Source organism: Amphiura filiformis, chromosome 15 (genome assembly GCF_039555335.1).
Source record: "Amphiura filiformis chromosome 15, Afil_fr2py, whole genome shotgun sequence".
Taxonomy (NCBI): Eukaryota; Metazoa; Echinodermata; class Ophiuroidea; order Amphilepidida; family Amphiuridae; genus Amphiura; species Amphiura filiformis.
The window spans coordinates 57383285-57404740 of NC_092642.1; the positions used below are offsets into that span (position 1 = coordinate 57383285).

Below are 21456 nucleotides of genomic sequence, written 5' to 3' on the forward strand. Positions count from 1 at the left end.
CATGATTATTACACCGGAAATCAACACACAGCGACATTGATCAATATCAACAAACAGTGTAAAACAGTCGCAAATCAAAGCAGAATTGCGAGAATTAGAGAAGTTTTAAATCGTAGAAGCAATCGAAATAAAAAGCAATCATGGCCGGGTGTTGTAATATATCAGGCCGACTTGTCTTGATGCTGTTAGCGCTTGTTTTTTGGGTAAGTACCACGTCCGTCGGACCGGATTCCATGGATTCAGTAAGCTTATATATTTAAATTGTCATTCCTTTACTTTCATGCTTTAGGTTTTTTTTATTTTTACATGTAAATACAAATGTAGCTGCCTTATGGGCTGGTTAGGGTTATCAATCAATCAATCAATCAATTTTATTTATCCATTCATCAAGCAACAAGCAACAATATTCATCAAGCTACCAGTGGTTGGCGTGTCCAGGGGGGGAGCTTTGGGTGCTGAAGCCCCCCGCACTTTGTTAAAAATCATGTAAAATCAGCCGGTTTTTGGCGATTTTAGCCATCAAGCCCCCCACATAAATCTGAAAGAGGGGCTGAGCCCCCCGCAGGAAAAGATCCTGGACACGCCGGTGGCTACAATATACAATGAATTGTACAATTATGAAAATTATAAATATAATTATATCCTTCATTAATATATTCTCGTTCGTTAATTGGTTAAACGAGTATCATGTGACCAAAAATAGTTTTGCTATTTTTACAAAACAGTCAAAAAGCCGATTGATGAGGGAACGAGGTACTATTCAAAGTACTATCTCCCCGGGAAATAGTTTTACTATCTCCCTCTGAGCGTGTATGACATCATATCCGCGTCACAGTTCCTAGTGGTCCGTGTAACTCGCCACATACGCGGGATAGCACAGCCGGTTCTGGGGTATTAATGTGTCGCAAGTCATGTTGTCTTAGCAACTAAAATACGGCGGTTTCATGCCATAATCTGAGTTACATCAGGATTAGTATCTTAATATTGACGGCAAAATACTGACAGAGAACATGGTTACTCGTTTCACGGAGATATATGAGAGGTTACAACATTTTCACGGTAAGCTTTAGCCACTCAACTATGTGCGTGTTTTGTGCATGTAGGCCTACGTGCATTCAATCAAAACAAAGCGAGGCCAGTCTAGCCTTGACTAGACCTAGCCTAGATTTATACCGAGGCCTATGACTATGATAAAGGCCTTGCGTTTCTAATATTTTAACCAATTAATGAACAAAGAATATATTAATGAAGGATATAAAACAAATATTTACTGCTCTTAATTCGGGATCTGGTGGAATCTATTAGTCCCCTCGGTGAACTGGAGACTGTGAGCCTACTATTTTCCCTCGACCTGGCGGTCTCGGGAAAATAGTAGGCTCACGGTCTCCAGTTCACCTCGGGGACAATAGATTCCACCAGATCCCTCATGAGCAGTAAATATTTGTATAATATACACAGTATACATTGAAAAAGGTAAATATCAATGAAAAAATTACATGGGCAAGATGATGGATTAGGACACTGCTAAACGCAGAGCGTGAGGTGCAGTGCCCTCGACCTAAAGTTACAACTGGAAACAAAGAACTACAAATAATAATAAATTATACAAGGTAAAAATTCAGAGTGGTTATAACACTGTACTTCCACAAGGCAGCTATAACATGTAAGAATAAAAAGCCCTAAAAAGTTCTGGTTCTGGTTGAGTCGGCATTGCATGCCAGACATGCTGTATTATTATTTTTAGTGAAGTTAAGGGGGTACTACACCCATGTGGTAAATTGGTGACTATTTTTGCATTTTTCTCAAAAAATAATTACACACTGGTAACAAAAGTTATGTATATTATTGGGGCAAGGAATCCAATTACTACACTGAAATTTCAGTGACTCAAGACAAGCGGTTCAGAATATGGTCATTTTCACGGTAAAGGGTGTAACTTTGGATTTTTAACATTTTAATCCGTAGTGTTCTAATAAAGCCACAGAATTCCATGATTTTTGGCTACATAAGTCATCTAGTTAGCAGCTACCTTGGGTAGCATAATCAGCTTTGAGAGTTACTGCGTTCAGTTTTAGCAGGCTTAAATGTACTTAATATTGCCATTTTGAAAAACTATAAAAAACAGTAACATTTTTGTAAAACCCTGTGTTTTCTTCAGTTAGTTCATGGATAATTTTTCTTATCCTGAAAGTACAGTCATAATGTTCAGTAAACACTGCCACATTAGATTTAATTGTGAACAGCCCTGTATTTTTGAGAACCGGACTTGATATTTGTTGTTTCGAGGCTTCATTTTCCGTTAACAATTGTTAACAAACTTTGTGGGTGTAGCTTTGGTTCATAATTCTTGGTTATTTCTTCACTTCTTCTTGATTCATAACAGTTGTTATCTTAACTTGAAATGGGTAACAAAAATTAGTCGATTTGCAAGCTTTTAAAATTTTTATAAAATCTTGACTTCAAAGAGCCGTTTTCCGTTAACTTTTTGAAGCCTCCGAAACAAACTGTTCAGCAAGCTTGTGCAAATATAAATAAAAGAGCTCATCCAATCTATTTATCAAAATGTAGCAAAGTAGATCCTCAAGTCACATGTTTTTAAATCGTGGAGATATATATCACCGTTTGAAAATGGGACCCAATACAAACTTTCCGTTAACAATTGAAGCCTCCGAAACAAATGAAGCCTCCGAAACAACAAATAAGATTAATTATCATCTATGCATATCTAAATTGGTGTGTTTCATACTGATATCTGCATTGTAATTATTACTTGATATGTGCAGAATGTCATAAATTTAAAAAAAATTTGACATTATGGTTAATGTTTGAAAAATATACTGATACCCAAAAAAGCCTGTTTCGGAGGCTTCACATGCAAAAAACACCATACATAACAAATGGGTGAAAAAATTAACATGTGATAAATCTACAATATCTGCCGCATAGAATCATTGATTCAATACGCACAAGAAAATAACAGCTTAGATGATCCCAACTCTGTTGTTTTCAAAAAAACTACTTCTGCAATGTTTAACAATTGTTAACATGAAGCCTCCGAAACAAAAAAAATGACTTGCTGTGATAATTTAATTTTTGTCACAACTGAAATTCAATACTTAGAAGCAAAGCATGAAAATTGGTAATTGTGATATTTTTTACCTATTTTTTTATGTCAACTTGCAGTAGTTAGCCAAATATTTTACTTTTATGATCACCTGTGTTGTTTTTACTGAAGCCTCCGAAACACAAATCGCTTGAATTGGCATTTCTAAAAATAACTCCAATTTCTGTGAAACTTGGCTGGGAGGTTCCTTTCATCAAGTAGTATTTGTACATGAAGTTAGACCTTCAAATTATTTTAGGAACCCAATTAAAACTTAAAAAATATGTTTAAGGTTTGGAACTTTCCATTGTAAATGACACTTGATGTTAAAAATTTTCAAAACTGCAATTACAGTTTAACTTATATCTGTTGACTTACTTTGGAATGGGATTTCACATGTATTCCAGCTTTCATGTCATAATTTTCTGAGGTTATGTAAAATACATTTTTTCTTAGATTTTAACCAAAATGTTATGGAAATGTCAAATTTTTATTAGAAATCAAAAGGTTTAAGCCTTGAAACATTATTTTACTGGAATTTAAGTTGCTTCTATGCATGATTTCAGTAAACAGAAACATATTTAAAGGAGTATTTCGTGATCCTAGCATCCTCTTTTTATGACATTTTTCAGTACATATCCACGAAAAAGCATATTCCCAAAATTTCAGTTGATTCCGATTTTGCGTTATGAAGTTATGCATGATTATGTGTATTACACTGCTCCATAGACAATACGTTGTAATTTCGTTCTGGTGCACCAGAACGAAATTCAAATTTCACGATATCTTTGCTAAACGAATTAATCTGCAAGAAATATTTTGTACATAAACATTATGTAGCCAGAGGTTTCCAGTGATATAAAAATCTCAACTTTTTTGAGAAAAGTGGGGGATGAGGCTGTGGATCACGAAGTGCCCTTTAAGTGGTTTGAAATTTTGACCCTAAAAATCAAAAGTTACACCCTTTACTGTGAAAATGAACATATATGATAGGAAACGAGGTACATCATAGCGGCACCTTATTTATGATCATAAATAACAAACCGCTTGTCTTGAGTCACTGAAATTCCAGTGTAGTAATTGGATTCCTTGCCCCTATAATATACATAACTTTTGTTACCACTGTGTTATTAGTTTTTGAGAAAAATGCAAAAATAGACACACATTTATCGAGGGGTGTAGTACCCCCTTAATTCTTTATTACAACTCAACACAAAAATTGACAACCATTAGAGTTACCAAATAGCGCGGAAAAGGGGGTACATAATTTGCACTGTCCGCGAAATTTGGTTAAAAAGGGGTACGTAATTTTATGTCAATATTTAGTGTCACTGAAAAGGGGTGTTCGAAATTCAAGTCATTGAAAACCACAAAAAAGGGGTTGTTTTTGGTCAACTTTTGTCCTCGATTTTGCTTGAAAAAGGGGGGTCAATTTGATGAAAAATCATTGCAAAGGGGGTCTTAAAAAGATATGACCACGGAAGTAATAAAAAGTTAACTTTAGTTACGTACACACAATTTTAAGATTTTCACATAGCACCACAATGCAACATGCTTTGCAAAATGCCCTAAAACTGGTTAATGCGTCCAGGTTCCCATTACAGCAGCATTATCACTGGGACTAGACTCTTAGGTTTTGGATGGTATTTATGAATAACTTGGAGTCTCATGTACTCATTCCAAGTATTCAAAAATTAAGAGCTTGTGAAGTTCTTTATGGTTAAACGTACAGTACCGTAATAAACACCCGAGGTGGGGAACATAAACCAGATACATTTGTATGGTGTGTGTGTGTGCTCCTGTAGAAAGGAGGGATTTACAAGTAAAATCTTGTCTACAAGCATATACATGTAGTGATTTTGATGAAAGCTAAATTAATCCAGGCGCCATTATGGAGTTTGAGCAAATAAATTACAGATCCAAGCATATACAAACAAGTATTATTGTAAGACCAATCTATTGTATTGGCATATGTATGCGTATATATATTGTATTAATTTAGCTTTCATCAAAATCACTATATATGCTTGTAGACAAGGTTTTACGGTATAGCATAACAAAAGGGTAGTTCCAATATTAACAAGTATAAAATTGGTTATTTGCACATCAAAGAACATTAAATAATCTAAGCCTTCGCTAGGGCATTTGTGTATGAAAGATATGTCATGGTTTGGTCTGGCTGAAAAAGGTAATTATTTCACATTAAAGTGGCATGTACAGCACATGTATTCTAATGGGATGCTTTGAAAATCCTCTGCTATGTGCATGTATGGCATATTGTACTGCGGTACCACTACCAGCAGTCCAGCAACATGTACCCGCACCCCAGAATTTAGTATGCCCATATCATTTTGCACTTTTGCCTAGTTCCAGTAACTGTAACCATACTCAGGTCCGTAGATGTCATTATGTTTATGATAAAGACTGAAGTCTTGCTGGCAAGACTAACTTTTGCCCAGTGAGTCTTGTATGTAGTTACGTATGTAGTTATGTAGTAACTTCTGACTCTGTTGTTCACAGTTCTTTGCCGCTGGAATGATCTACCTGACGGTGCATATATTTGATTATATCGGTCCAATGAAGCATATGTTTGATGTGTACTACCTGACAGGACCAGCTGGTGTACTGATTGGACTCAGCATCCTACTTACTATTGTAGGATTTATTGGATGTCTTACATCATGCAAGGAAAAAAGCAGATGCCTTCACATTACTGTAAGTAGATTTGTGACTTTACATGTATTCTTAAATTCTGAAGTTCTTGAAACCAAACCCATGCCCGGTTAAAGTTAAAAACATACCCGCTTAAAGTTGAAACAATACCCAATTAAGTTGAAATCATATGCGGTTAAGTTGAAATCATACCCAATTAAAGTTAAAATCATACCCGGTTAAGTTGAAACCATACCCGGTTAAGTTGAAAGTGAAACCATACGGTACCTTGTTAAGTTGAAACCATACCCGGTTAAGTTGAAACCATAACTGGTTGAGTTGAAACCATACCCGGTTAAATTGAAACCATAACCGGTTGAGATGAAACCATACCCGGTTAAGTTAAAACCATACCTGGTTAAGTTGAAACTATACCTGGTTAAGTTGAAACCATACCTGGTTAAATTGAAACCATAACCGGTCATGCCGGTTGAGTTGAAAGTGAAACCATACCTGTTAAAGTTGAAATTTTTACAATTTTGATTTGATTTGAGTTTTAAATATTTAGATACATGTACATTTTGTATGATAGTTTAAAATTGTAGGAATTTCCCACTTCTCCTACAATGCTGTTTAGAGATTTTCTGATGTAATATATTGTTGCAAAGTTATATGCAAATTAAAATTAGGATAATTGTGTTTTCATAATGTTTGGAGGTGGCAGTAACATGTTTATCTTTGCTCTGCAGTTCTTTGTAATGCTTCTGGTGATTGTCATGATGGAGATCACTGGTGCGGTTCTTGCTATTGTCTACAAGGATGAGGTAAGGTCACTTTATTATATATTAGTTTGTCTCAAGGCTTTACACAGAATTTCATAAAATACCTGATGGTTTCTCAAAATGAAAGCCAACACCCTTCTTAACCGAAGTAAGGCACCACATTCAATTTGGTCCTATAGTATACAAATATTAACTGTCTATGAGTGTGATGGTGAAATATAATCACGAGGTGAAAGATGGATTGTTCCATTCCACGAGCCGGAACGGCGAGTGGAATGGAACAATACATCTTTCACCGAAAGTGATTATATTTCACCATTACACTAATTTAAGACAGTTAATATTTGTTTTATACCACTCATACATAAATTCTATTACTAAAATACTATTTAAGGTAGGATATACATTTTTTCATCAACATAACACCATGTTTTGCCGTGATATACTTTACATTTTGGGGTCCACCCCATAACTAAATCGGCGAGTCAAGAGTCAGCATACGACTTGGCGCAGGCGCACTACTGCAGAGCACATGATGGTAAAGACTATCACACGGAGAGGGTGATAGTAAAAATGATAAATGGTAATCAACCAATGAACTGTCTAGAATTTATGTATGAGTGATATAAAACTGTCTGTGCCTGGTTAGGTACCAATGACCCCTAACATCGCTCCCTGGAGATATAATAAATTGTATCAAGCATAATAATTAAGAGTTGCATAGTGTTATTGTTTTTCATGTAAATAATAAAACAATCTCTTCGGGCACCGATAGCGCTATAGGGCCAAAAAAAATGTTGTGCCTTACTGTTCTTAAGTTGCAAATACCCTTTCACTAGACGTAGCTTTAGAAAGGGTCCCTGTTGTAAATCCCTATTACTTACGTAGGGTACTGATCATAAGTCATTTTTAGTGAAATGGATTTTACGATGCGTCATAGGTTACCATTGATTTTGAGACTTGGTTCGTAGAGTTGAGTGAAATAGACCTGTGGACAGGTAAAAGAGGATGAGTTGATGCCGATTAGGCCCAGATTAAATGCTCTTTCCTTGCTTGTTCTTTGTGTAAGTATATTTTTTTTAATATGGTTAAGTGGTAGGCCTATTTCTTGGAAAGCACACACATGCATTATAATATATTTGAGTACAGTTTGACATCACTGCCCCAAGTGACTCAATTTAGTTAGTCACTTGGGGGCAGTGTTGAGTTTAACTCAAATTCAAATATAATTTCAGTGTGTGCTTAAAACCAGACAGTTGAATGTGTCGGGAAACAAGCCAAAATATAGAGCTGTTTAATTTATATTTTATTACTTTTTCCTGATAAAACTTGGAAAATGTATACTGGCACAGAATAAATTTTGAAATATTATCTATGCCCGTGCAACGGGGCATAGATATTGTATTTGTTTTGTTTAGTCTTCGGATTCTCCTTCTTCTTCTCCTTCTCAAGATCAGTCCTTTGCCCTCCTCTAGCTCAAGAACTAAAGTAGCCTCGGGGCCCATACTTGGTACAATGATGGCCCATGACCCCTAGAAACATCCTAGGGTACCCCCGACCCCAGAGGTCAAAGGTCATGGGCTACAGGGGGCAATATGTGTAAAATTTCAAACAGCTCTAGCTCAAGAACTATAGCGCCCTCAGGGTTCATACTTAGTATAATGATGGCCCATGATCCCTAGAAGTAACTTATGGTAGCCTCGACCCCAGGGGTCAAAGGTCACAGGCTACAGGGGTAATATGTGTAAATTTTTAAAACCGCTTTAGCTCAAGAACTATAGCGCCCTCAGCGTTCATAATTAGTACAATGATGACCCATGACCCTTAGATATTTTCTGCAGTAACATCGACCCCAGAGGTCAAAAGTCATGGGCTACAGGGAGCAATATGTGTAAAATTTCAAACATCTCCAGCTCAAGAACTACAGCGCCCTCAGGGTTCATACTTGGTACAATGATGGCCCATAACCCTAGATGTATTCTGAGGTAGCCGCAACCCCAGAGGTCAAAGTTCAAAGGCTTTAAACTGCAAATTAGGTACGAACTATTAACACAGTGTAGCTTAATAGGCCGCATTTTGTTAGCTACCTGTATTTGCAATGATAACGGCCTGAATCGTACGTCAAGGAAACTGATCACTTGACAAAAACTCCCTTAAAAGGGAATGTGTAGGCATTTTGATTTTGGTTCCTTGGACCACCTCAATAGGTTGTCATGATGGGACAAGAAGTGTGGTTGGTTAAGGGGTGGGGTATAAGAGAGAGTGTGGTCAAGTCTGGTGGTGTTTAAGAGAGAGTGAGGGTCTGATGGGGTATAAGAGAGAGTGAAGGCTTAGTAGTGTATTAGAGAGAGTGTGGGCCAGTCTGGTGGTGTTTTAGAGCGTGAGTGTCTGGTGGAGTATAAGAGAGAGAGAGAGTGAGGGTCTGGTGGGGTATTAGAGAAAGTGTGGTCCAGGCTGGTGGTGTTTTAGAGAGATTGATGGTCTAATGGGGTATAAGAGAGAGTGAAGGCTTGGTAGGGTATAAGAGAGAGTGTGGGACAGTCTGGTGGTGTTTTAGAGAGTGTGCGTGTATAGTGGAGTATAAGAGCGTTAAGGCTTGGTGGGGTATTATAGAGAGTATGGGTCAGCCTGGTGGTGTTTTAGAGCGAGTGAGTTTCTGGTGGAGTATAATAGAGAGTGAGGGTTTGGTGGGGTATCAGAGAGAGTGTGGTCCAGTCTAATGGTGTTTTAGAGAGAGTGAGGGTCTGGTGGGGTATAAATGAGAGTGAAGGCTTGGTAGGGTATTAGAGAGAGTGTGGGCCAGTCTAGTGTTATGATCATTACATGTATATCAAATGAAAGTTTAAAACAAGGGGTTTCACATGGGGCTCACCAAGTTTTCGTTTGTGAATAGGGGAAGGGGGTTAGCTGTGGTCATCACGGGCATAGATATTCGTGTTTGGTCAAACACAACTGTGGTTTCTAGTCTTGTTTTCTTCTTCTGCTACTGAATTCTAGGTCAACACAGCCATAGAGACAGGAATGACTCAAGCAATTAACAGTTATAATGATGAGGACAATGTACAAGAAAGCTGGGATTACATGCAGGAAACGGTAGGTCTTGTCATTTTGAGGTTAATATAGTCCTTTACTGTAATCGCATCAAGTAGCCAAACACCACTTGGATATTAAAAACAAAGTGTGCAGACTATGATTACTAATGTGACATATCTTGGCTTAATTTTAATGAGGGCTCACTTATATTCTGATTTTGGACTTGTTCATTTATTGAACGTGCAACCCTAAGTAAAAATTGACTATGGCCATTCCATTTTGAGCAGGAATTTGTGCATGAACTTCATTCCAATCTAACTGCAAGGACTAAGTGAGTATTTAACTTTCACGCCAACACAAAGCTCCGCAAATTCCACAGGCGGTAGTATACACTGTAGTTAGTGGAATCCAGGAATTATTTCTGTGCCCGTTATAAAATGATTTTGGATAATGGCATGTGCCCTGAGGTTTTATATCATCATGAGATCTGGATGACCAGTAGCAAGCCAGGCCCAGTTTTGGACTGCTTTTCCACAGATCCCCGTGTTAAGCTTCTTTTTTTTTTATCCACTTGGGCAGCTAGCAAACAGAGGGAATACAGTTGCAGAAAGATTGGATGTGGAAAATCTATTAAAATTTGGGCATAAATTAATTACAGTAGACCATGGAAAAGTCTAATAGATCATAGATGGAGTTGTAAAATATCATAATGTAATTTTTAGTACCTGCAATTATAGTTTTAGCCTAACCTTTCTGGAGGGAAACACAAAGGTAGGCAAAGCCTAAATCTTGCCTGTTTATCCTTGTTGCCATACATGTAGGAAAGACATCCAAATTTCAAACCTATCTGGCTTCACTCCAGTGCTGTACGGTGCGACCATTTTAGGCGCATTGGCGACTAGATTTTTTCTGATGGCGACTAAATATTCAATCCCTGGCGTCATTGGCGACAACTATTGAAGCTTTTAATCGCCAGCAAATGCAAAACATGTATGTAATGTAGCATTCAAGAGTATGAATGTATGCTATGAATATATGCCTTTGTCATGTCTCAATGGGGACTTCCTGGAAAACATAGACATAGACGTACACTGGAAAACATAGACATAGACGTACACTGTACATGCTGTATGGAGTACATGTTTGTAGCGTTCAATGGGAATATGTAGATCGGATTACAGCAGCTATCATTCAACGCACATGGCTGTTCAGTTTTTTTTTACCTGGGAGCAAAATTTGGGCGCCTAAATTTATAAAGTTATAAAGTTATAAATTTATAAAGTTAGGAGCCATTGGCTCCTCAATCAGGTTTTGCACCGTACAGCACTGCTTCACTCCCAATTTTGGTTAACATTAAAATTTTAAGGCATCTGTTTGAACAAATCTTACGGTATGGTTTTGATTATTTACACAGTTACACTGCTGTGGTGTCCACAACTACACCGATTGGGAGAAGACTCCTTGGGGCCAGGTTCCTGAACATAAAAACCAAGTACCTGACAGCTGCTGTAAGGAACTGACTGAGAATTGTGGCAAAGATCTGTCTAAGGATAATATCTATCACAAGGTAAGAAATGCACAATGTCATGAGACATCACTAAAATGTGAGTGAAACATCTTCATATTTCCTTTCGCCATGTTGTGGGTACAGATGATACGTGTGATTCTGCGTCGGACACTGCGCGCAGGGCGCCGCTTGCCACGCAGCTGTTATCACGCATCACCACGGTGATTTTGCTGTTCACGCATGGAGATCGAACGACCATCGCAGCGTGTACCCACAAGATGGCGGCATATGACGTCACGCTGACGGCCTCTATTGTCCAAAATTCACAGGATCAGGTGATACCATCTAGAGAGGAACATTATGTGTGTATGGATTGGGAAATTGAGAGTGCAATGCTAATATCTATCAAAGTGTATGGAAACATGGTCTTTTAGCCAGGATCCATAACTACCCATCCATCCATCCATCCCTGGGTCATCTACAGACAAGATGGCCTTGCTGACCTGGGATTCAAGCCGCCATTGATTGCACCATCACATGGCAAATTACAACCTCTCATATTTCGCAATATTGATATCAAGAACATTGAGACTGCAATGATGCAGCAGAAATTACCTTTTCATAGACATTTAGTTGTTGCATGAATTTACCAAAATTGTAGACTTTTTAAAGGAAAGTGACAAAGTTAACTATAATTTATGTTATCTGGTAATTCTATCCGACGGGGTATGTATGCATTGTTTGAACTGCTTATCCAAAAGGGTACATCCATAAGATGAACGATGGGCCCTCAATTGTTACTGATAAAAAATTTACCTTCTATCTCATTTGTATTCATGTGTGTTTATTACAGGGTTTTTGATTGGTTAATTACAGGATATATTCATGTGAGTGACCAATTAAAATACAGATACTGAATATTAAAGCTCACTCCTCTTCAGCCCTACCACCATTCTTACCATATTGCTGATTGGCTTAATAAATCATAATACTCTTCTTGTAACCAATCAGCATGTAGTTCTTATGGGGTTTATTGTTGACTTGTGATTTGATTGTTTTATTCTAGGGATGCTACAAAATGTTGTATGATGATGTGAAGGAATATCTAGCATGGATCATCGCTACTGCCATACTCTTTGCTCTTGTACAGGTGAGAACCTCGCAATCATATGTTTTACAGAGATGTAGACTCGAGCAAGCTTTGAAATAAGCAGACTGGAACCAGGAGCAATTTGTTTTGAACATTGCTCCTGGTTCACTGGGATTTTACAAGAACCAGGAGCAATTTCTGAAGAAACAGGAGCAATTTTCAATATTAAATCCTTTTCTGCATATATACAATACAGCGTACCAGCACGACTACATCGAGTGCAAAACTGTAACCAGGAGCAATTTATTTTAGAAAATTGCTCCTGGTTCATGTGAATTTTACAAGGACCAGGAGCAATTGGTGGCTTTACGAGGGTAAATTTGCTCCCCGCGCCCGCTTATTTCAAGGCTTGGACTCGAGTCGTGTGACTTGGACTCGAGTCTGACTCAAGTCACTATTTTTGGGACTTGTGACTTGACTTGCAACTTTTGCAAAATGACTTGACTTACTTGTGACTTAGACAAAATGACTTGGGCTTGACAAAAATGACTTGTCACCAACGCAAGTCTGAGGTTACTTTGAAATTTATGGATGTACCGTAGAATTTATGAATAATTTACAATTTAACTTGTTCTTGAACTACCAATGTGACCATTGTATACAATTATAATAAGCTTCACTTTGATAGTAATTAGTGCATCATACTTTGTTAGTACTATACTCCGAAACTCAATTTGATTTCCGCCATATTGAATACCCATCAACAAATCACACCATGACCAACTGGTGAATAGACTTGTAGTGACTTGTGACAAATTGTGACTTACTTGTGACTTGACTTGTAATTTGATGACTTGTGACTTGACTTGACTTGACTTGACTTGCAACTTTTTCAAAATGACTTGACTTACTTGGGACTTGGACAAAAGGACTTGTGACTTGGACTTGACTTGCAAAAAATGACTTGTTGACATCTCTGATGTTTTATACATTCAGTCATAGTCTGGAACAAAAAACAACCAAAGGACACACAAAGGCAGTGAAGGCTTGTGTGTCCTCTGCCTTAGCTCTTGATGTATTCTTAAGCATGTGATTTCCTTGGTGCCCTAGCACACTTAAGCCTAATTATGATATAAAATTGGAACGATTGAGCCCATATTTATTGGTCGAGCTATGAGTTTGAAAATATTGGACGTAGTCGAGTCCAATATTTTAAAACTCATAGCTCGACCAATAAATATTGGGGCGTAAAGCATCCAATTTTGTCATTATTATGTTTTGGATCCAATATTTTCACACACTTAGATTCATCAAAACATAATAATGCTGAAAATGAGTGTGCCTTGCAAAATAAATACCCTGATATAGGTGACTGTAGTGTTTGTAGATGAAGGCTAAGAACTGGTATATCATTGGACTTGAGGTAACAGCTTATGACCTGGGTAGATAGTGGGTAGCCTTGTGACCCTATATCTGACATGATGTGTGGACATAATGCCTGACAAGGAACAATGATTTGGTCATGATGCAGTGTCATAGCTAGAATTTGACATGTGCCCATCATTTTCACCAAAACTGCCTGTCCAAAATTTGACCCTGAAAACAAATACCAGACCTCTGTCCCTTCTGGGGTTCACTCAGTTCAAATAGCTACAGGTAAATTACGTCATTCTTGGCCGAATTAAAACACTTGGAACACTAGTGGCTTCGCGATAAACATGCACGCACATAGCACGTTATAGAAGAAAGCATGTACACATCTTACATCCCATACACACTAAGTAAGCTACATGGACTCAACAGGCATGTTCAAGCTTGGCCAAGAATTACTTAACTTGCCAATAGTGTTACAGCCTTGATTTATTTATCTCTCTTGTTTTGGTTCACATAACTTATTTAAGCATTATATTTAGAATTATGCCACAGGCATTAATGATGGGTGAACGGGTAGCTATCTAACACCATGTCATGATGTCATATGTCATGATCTCACAAGGTGGAAGGAGGGAGTGCCATCAGCCAGCGTTTCTCGGATCTATATTGCTTCTGCAATTGTCATGTGTATGTTTCACAAAGAAAAACCGAAATTGGGGGAAATAAAGATAAGTTTTACAAGGATAGGCCTTGTTTTCAAAACTTTTATCTTTTTTTTGTTGCCATAATGGTATCCTAATGCTTGCAATATTGTTCACGGTCTACCGTCTAATAGGGTACCCATGCAACTCCAGGATCTGTGATGCAACACAGCAAGGTCTCGTATGAGGTATCTTTTTTAACAGATGTTGTTTCAGCAGAGATGTAGACTCGAGTCGTGTGACTTGGACTTGAGTCTGACTCGAGTCACTATTTTTGGGACTTGTGACTTGACTTGCAACTTTTGCAAAATGACTTGACTTACTTGTGACTTGAACAAAATGACTTGGACTTTGACTTGGACTTGACAAAAATGACTTGTCACCAACGCAAGTCGGAGGTTACTTTCCTGTAAATTGAAATTTATGGATGTACCATAGAATTTAAGAATATCAGTAGGCCTACAATTTACATTTTATGAATTATCCGCTGGCGGGCCTCGTGTCCGGCATAACCTGAACTGGAAATAAATAAATAGATAAATAAATAGTGCCCTCAATCAGCAACACAGGACCATGACCAAAGGGTGAATAGACTTGTAGTGACTTGTGACAAATTGTGACTTACTTGTGACTTGACTTGTGATTTGATGACTTGTGACTTGACTTGCAACTTTTTCAAAATGACTTGACTTACTTGGGACTTGGACAAAAGGACTTGTGACTTGGACTTGACTTGCAAAAAATGACTTGTTGACATCTCTGCATAGGGTTTACCCTGTTTTGGTCTTGCATGGGGTCACCCTGAGAACCTATGGAATATGATTACCCAGGTTACCCAAGTTACCCCTGGGCATCAACGCAAAAAATGGCATCTCTGTGAATTTAACTATTTGTGAATTAACTTATTATATTGATTAAAAGTGTTACTTGGTTGGTTAATAGTATGATCCCATTCTTTTGTCAATAAGGATACTTTTTTCAAAAAATATTAATGTCTTGTATTTAATTTCCCCTTCTAATATTTTTACAGATCTTTGGCCTTGTTTGCACCTGTGTACGTCTATGGGGCAAGAAGAAAGGAGGATCCTCACCTTATGAAGTACTAGGAGAAGATGCTAAGCCAGAGCCCATCTCACGAGGGTATCCTGCATAAGCTGTCAAACCTAAAAACCAACGAAAATATGGAACATCATAGTTTATTAGCTTTTTTTTACATTGAAGATTTTATAAGATTATGTTACTGTGAGTGGTGGGTTTGGGCATTCATATTTTGTGCTATATAAACTGGCCTCAAAAAGAAACTTATTAATTTTTCACAAGGTCATATCTTAAAATCCTCTCCATAAAAAATGAACAAAAATTGCACACAGGATTACTTCAATACTCTACTCTAAACACTGGTCAACTGACACAACAGCAAAATGCACTGACATGGAACAACCTTCCTGGACCACATTAACAGCCCAACATACTTCTTTGGCTGGGTTCCAATTATACACACATGATTACTTCAATATTCTACTCTAAACACATGTCAGTATTAAACCAAGCAGTTGTTCAACTGACACAACAGTAAATGCACTGACACGGAACAGCTTCGGGACCACATTCACAGGCTTAATAATTGGAACCAAGCCAAAGAAGTGTGTTGGGCTGTTAATGTGGTCCAGGAAGGTTGTTCCATGTCAGTGCATTTTGCTGTTGTGTCAGTTGGACAATTGTTTGGTTACTGACCAGTGTTTAGAGTAGAGTATTGAAGTAATCCTGTGTGCAATTTTGTTCATTTTATGGAGAGGATTTAAGATATGACCTTGTGAAAAATTATAAGTTTCTTTTTGAGGCCAGTTTAGAGCTATGGAATTTTACCCTTGTATAATTATGCAATTATGATACTTATTTACAACCCAATCAATTACAATACACCATAGATCAGCATTAAAATATCATGTTGGCTCACTTTTGGACCAGCCCCCCAACTCCCAATTAAAATTGTTTTTCTTATTAAAGTATTTAAAAAAAACTAAGATGTTCCATTATTATCATGACCTGGGTATGTTTTAAATAAACCAAAAAAATGGTAATCATCACCAGAAAATACATTTTCACTTATAAGCTCACAGCTTTGCTTTAGGATTAAAGAGGCCATCTCACTTTGGATGCAAGTTATTCAGGGAATTAGTCTAGGTTGAAATTTATCCATGTAAATTGTGCCCTGTCTCATCAAAGTAACAGGTGTAAGTCAATTGATCTGGTGAACTAGCTGACTGGGAAGGCCCCTTTAAGGATAGTGCACAGAGGGAGGACCATATTGGTTTTAATGGCTTCTTATTGTGTAGGCCTGGTCCATAAAATACTAAAATTTACCTTCATTTGGGGCAAAAATGGCCTAAATTTGAATGCTTCTACCGCCACTAGTCTCACAAACATTCATTCAATGCCGTTTCTCTGACTGAATTTTTCAAAATATAATTTGTTTGTATAAAGTGTACAGTGGGAAATTCTTATTTCCATGCCACCACCGATAATTTTTGTACCCAGAGTGTAAAATTCCTAAGTGGCAGAAATAATCTATTTTGCTGTAGCTTGTGTGTAGATATGTGGATTCAAGGGTGCAGAATTCAGATGGCACATGCTAACAAGTAACCGTGCACCAGAGAATGAGGATATTATCATATAATACAGAGTATGATGAATATAATACTCGATTATTCTCATAGCATAGTTTGTATTGTGGTTCAGTGTCTCTGCATTGAACTTCTAACACTAACTATGAGTCTATTGCACTTAAGACCAAAAAAAAAGGTTTGTCTCAAAGCTCATGAGAAATTTAAAAACAAATGCGAAATGCGTTTTGTTTTTTTTATTCCCGATTTTTTTTCATGGTATTTTGAGAAAAAGTCTTGATTTTCGCCGATTTTTTCTGGAATAAACTAAAAAAGACAAAATTTTTGAAATAAAAAAAATTTCCGCATTTGTTTTTTGTCAAATCGTCGGATTTTACAAACGCGCGCGCAAGCTTTGAGACTAACCTTTTTTTTTTTTTTGCCTAATAGATGAATTTTGCCTGTAATTTTGTAGGTATTTTTGTTGTAATATAGTTTGTGTGAAATTTTGAATTTTTGTCAATACAGGAAGCTATTTTGAATAGCATAACTAAAGCTAAGATGTCCACTACATATCAGAATATTGCTGCATAATATGTTTGCTCATTTTTGTTTCATCTAAATCTTGGCTTTCAAAATTCATCAGGACATATCTTTTACCCAGACAAGGTAAAGATGGCACAAATCACAAATATTGGAGTGGTAATCATGTTGTGACTCGGGACATCCAAAATAGGGTTTTGCACCACATTAATCTGATGTTATAAAGAAACAAATTACTCAAATATTTGCCATCCTGCTTGCTATGGCCCAATGCCTGGGCTTTCGCATGATCATGCTTTTAATACATTTTATGTGGCTTGAACACAGAAACAGTTCACATATCCATTTTGAAAAGTTGTCATGTCTGCTTTCCATTTACTTACATTACATTACCCTAACACTGAAGGATTTTGAAAGCTGATTATTTTTGTCTTATATTATGTTATTAAATTGGACTTTGTTGTAAGTTTAGTTTTATGCAATACTGTGCTAATATTGTGCAAGTACTAGAAAATAACTGTTGACTTTCACAGGGTGGATTACATACTAAATGAATAATTTATTCTTTTAGTTAGGCTTCTTTAAGGGGTACTACACCCCTGACCAATTTTGTGCCTATTTTTGCATTTTTCTCAAAAACTATAATGCATTGGTGACAAGTAAGATATGTATATTATAGGGAAAAGGACTACAACTACTGCACTGAAAATTCAGCAATTCAAGGCAAGTAGTTATTGATTAATTGATCAAATATTGGGTTTCCCTCATTTTTGACTGTAACTCCACAACTGTTGTCTGTGCTGAAATACAAATTTCCAGTGCAGTAGTTGTAGTCCTTGCCCCTATAATATACATGTCTTACTTGTCACCAATGCGCTATAAATTTTGAGAAAAATGCAAAAATAGGCACAAAATTGGGCATGGGTGTAGTACCCCCTTAATTGATCATGCCTACACTTCATTCCAAGAGTAAATTTTCTGTGGAGTGTATGGAGTGGTTGTACTTTTGTGTTTGACAAAGTGGAGTGAGATAACCATGGAAGAGCATTATTTTGAATAATATATTGAAAATGTGAGCTGTTTCATTTAATGGGTGTATCCTTGGTGTACGATATCCATGTGTTAGACCAGTGTAAAGACTACGTTGAGGAATTCACCAGTTTACAAAATAAAGCTGTATAATCTTCCAATAGAAGATTTATGGGGCTTATTCTGTACATGAAGGAGTAACCCAGAATTTTTTGATGAAGAGAAAAAGAAATATCATCTTTGAAATTGTTGCTTTCTAATTCATTATATAACTTTATGTAATGGTTTTGCTTTTTTGTGCATATTTTTCTAACAGGGTATTCTCTGTATTTTAAAAGTATATATTAGTCGAATACTTGATGCCTGTACTGTGAATAACTAGATAAACATGGCCTAATTAATTAATCAATCAGGCCTTTCAGAATGAACATTTTATATATCATGTGACTCTGTCACCATAGTTACCTATAAACAATATATATTTTGTTTTTAGTATAGAGCATCATGGGAAATTGCAATCTGTACTCACTTATATTCCATCATTACATTGTATATTCATATCGTTATGAATTCGGCAGACGGCGGAATCCGGATTCGGCTTTTGGTAAATTCATTTTACGCATGCATAACATTTGAATTAGAGAATAAGGGATCAATGATGTACATAATAGAGGGCAGCATATCAATATTTTAACGGAGATCAGATGATAACAGCATAATAAGTGATCAAAAGAGGGCGACATACATGGTTAGCTAACGGTGCATCGTGAGTGCGGTCAACGCAGCGATAACCGTTAAAAAATCGATATGCTGCCCTCTATAGGAAAAGCATAGATCCCTTGTTCTCTAATTGAAAAATAATGCATGCGTAAAATGAATTTACCAAAAGTCGAATCTGGATTCGGCCATCTGCCGAATTCATAACGATATCATGCTACTTTCAGAATTTCAAAAGTTGTGCTTATATAACTTGTATTCTTATCAAAGTATTAGTATCATTGGTTCAAGTGTGTGATCAGGTTTGATGATTGAAAACTAATTCATTACAGGGTGTTTATGCTCAGCTGCTTTGAATATCACCTGTAAGAATTTTACATCTTAAATTTAATGTTATTGTTTTGATGAATATCAATCACTGAATGTTCATGTATGTATGAACCGGATTCATAGGTTTAATTTTGTTAATGCCCCGGCTCTGCTGCATACATAAACAAGCAACCATGCCCTTAATTCTATTACCGATTTGATCCCTTAATGTTAAAACTTCTTTTTTGACAGTTCTCATCATGTGACAATCCAACTGCAAGGTGGTTGCTTTACGTGATGTGTAGGAATAGAGTGGCAGCTGTTCTTGAGTATAGGTGAATTTGTAAATGATCTTTGACTTTACATGACTCAAGATGGCTGCCAACTTCATAAAGATGATTAACAAAACTGTCATGAAAACAAGTTGATACTAATTAATAATCAATGCAATTATGGCCTGATTTAATTCAGATCAATTAAATCTGATGTAGAATAATGTTGATCCCTGGAGAATTGTGTGGTCGACTATTTACACATTACAGAAAAAATCTAAAAGACGTGTATAGGTAGCTGGTTCCAGCGATGGATTGTAATTTTCTTCCTGTTTGGGTTATCAGATTTGTATTCCTTTGGCGCATCAACATTTTATAAGCTTTATTTTTTTTTACAGATGTACAATAACAATTTTGAAGTGAGAGTTGCTGTGGTACTGAATTAGGGATTCAATCATGTTGCTGTGGTACTGAATACAGAACTACCCATTCAGGTGCACAAAAAATGTATGTATATATCTTGATCATGTGACCTAAAGCTTAACTCATCAGTACTTGCAGTTCTTCCATTGAGTTATATTTTTGAAGCGACCAAATAATCAGTTAAAACTTTGAAAAAAGCAAATGATTTTTAGTTAGAAGAGAATATACATAAGTTGTTGGGAAAATGAAAAAAAAACTTGCTTTAGCGCCTTTAAAAATATGCAGTGTATGTAACGCTGAGGCTTGATACAGATTAAGTCGCTTCAGATGGTAAAAAAAAGATAAAACTTTGTTTAGAAGTGTACAGAAGAAAACTGAACAGATCTTACAATTCTAGAGCAGTTAGTTGAATGTGTAATGTATGAATGTGTAAAATACATGTGTAGTTAAGGAGTGAATAGACCTTTTATAAAGTTCTTTGGGATAGTAAGTTATGTCTCTACCTGGTATTATTAGATTCCCAACTCTATCAGTTGTCTTTCATGCATATCCCATGTTCCCAGTCTGATATGAATGAACTATACACATCCAAGCTGAAACCTGGAAGCAAAGTGAAAATTTGCTATTCCAGCTGAACATGGGTATATGAAGAGGGATAAACTCTACTATTATATTTATTTTAACACTTGTATATCTATTTTAAAACTAGAGACTTTCAAAGTGTTTTCTATGTACTACAGCCATATGCTACTTACATGTACTTGTGTGTGTGTGTAAATGAAAAATACTTGTATATTTTTCTGACATTTTATGTACTTTATTCATTGTACGATATAAGTGGATAGTGATTTTAGCTGATAGTGATTGTAGTATTAATTAATTACACATTTGTAGATTAGATAGGTTACGTATGAAAAAATATATGCATATTTATACCATATTTACTCTATTAAAGGCCCCTCTCTAATAAATGTCTATTCCATGAAAAAATGCAGAAATTTCCACGCCATATTAATAATCATGGGAGTATGCTTAAAACTGGCATTTGCTATGTTTGCTGGAATTACATGGACAAAACTCCATCCAGTTTATCACCAAATTATAGTAAAAATGTTTGAATGAAAATGTACTGTATAATTTCTGAGTGATAATGGTCTTCATATTCTACTGATAAATCGCCCAGAATTATTAAAAAAAATGGCAGGCCTGGGTGTATATTGTATTTCACCCGTGGATGGTTAACTTACATACCAATTTTTGCATTAAAAATGTGTCCCCTTTTGGGAAATGAAACATTGATTAGAGTAAATATGGTATC

The 21456-nt window shown here is 36.5% G+C and overlaps 1 protein-coding gene across 1 annotated transcript; it reads left to right on the plus strand.

Moving 5' to 3' along the window:
* LOC140171872 (tetraspanin-3-like) lies at nucleotides 1–15546 on the plus strand. The gene is made up of 7 exons (XM_072195210.1): nucleotides 1–203; nucleotides 5624–5818; nucleotides 6505–6579; nucleotides 9535–9630; nucleotides 10985–11137; nucleotides 12144–12227; nucleotides 15273–15546. Exons 1-7 carry the CDS (start codon nucleotides 141–143, stop codon nucleotides 15393–15395), a joined length of 789 nt encoding a protein of 262 aa, XP_072051311.1. The 5' UTR covers nucleotides 1–140; the 3' UTR covers nucleotides 15396–15546.
* Nucleotides 15547–21456: the final 5910 nt, after the last annotated feature.

What these genes read in the sequence shown, in the direction of transcription:
- LOC140171872 (XM_072195210.1), top strand. Translation starts at nt 141, where the DNA reads ATGGCCGGGTGTTGTAATATATCAGGCCGACTTGTCTTGATGCTGTTA. An exon ending in TGTTAGCGCTTGTTTTTTGG is followed by an intron (nt 204 to 5,623) that starts GTAAGTACCACG and finishes TGTTGTTCACAG; the next exon opens with TTCTTTGCCGCTGGAATGAT. An exon ending in GGGATTACATGCAGGAAACG is followed by an intron (nt 9,631 to 10,984) that starts GTAGGTCTTGTC and finishes TTATTTACACAG; the next exon opens with TTACACTGCTGTGGTGTCCA.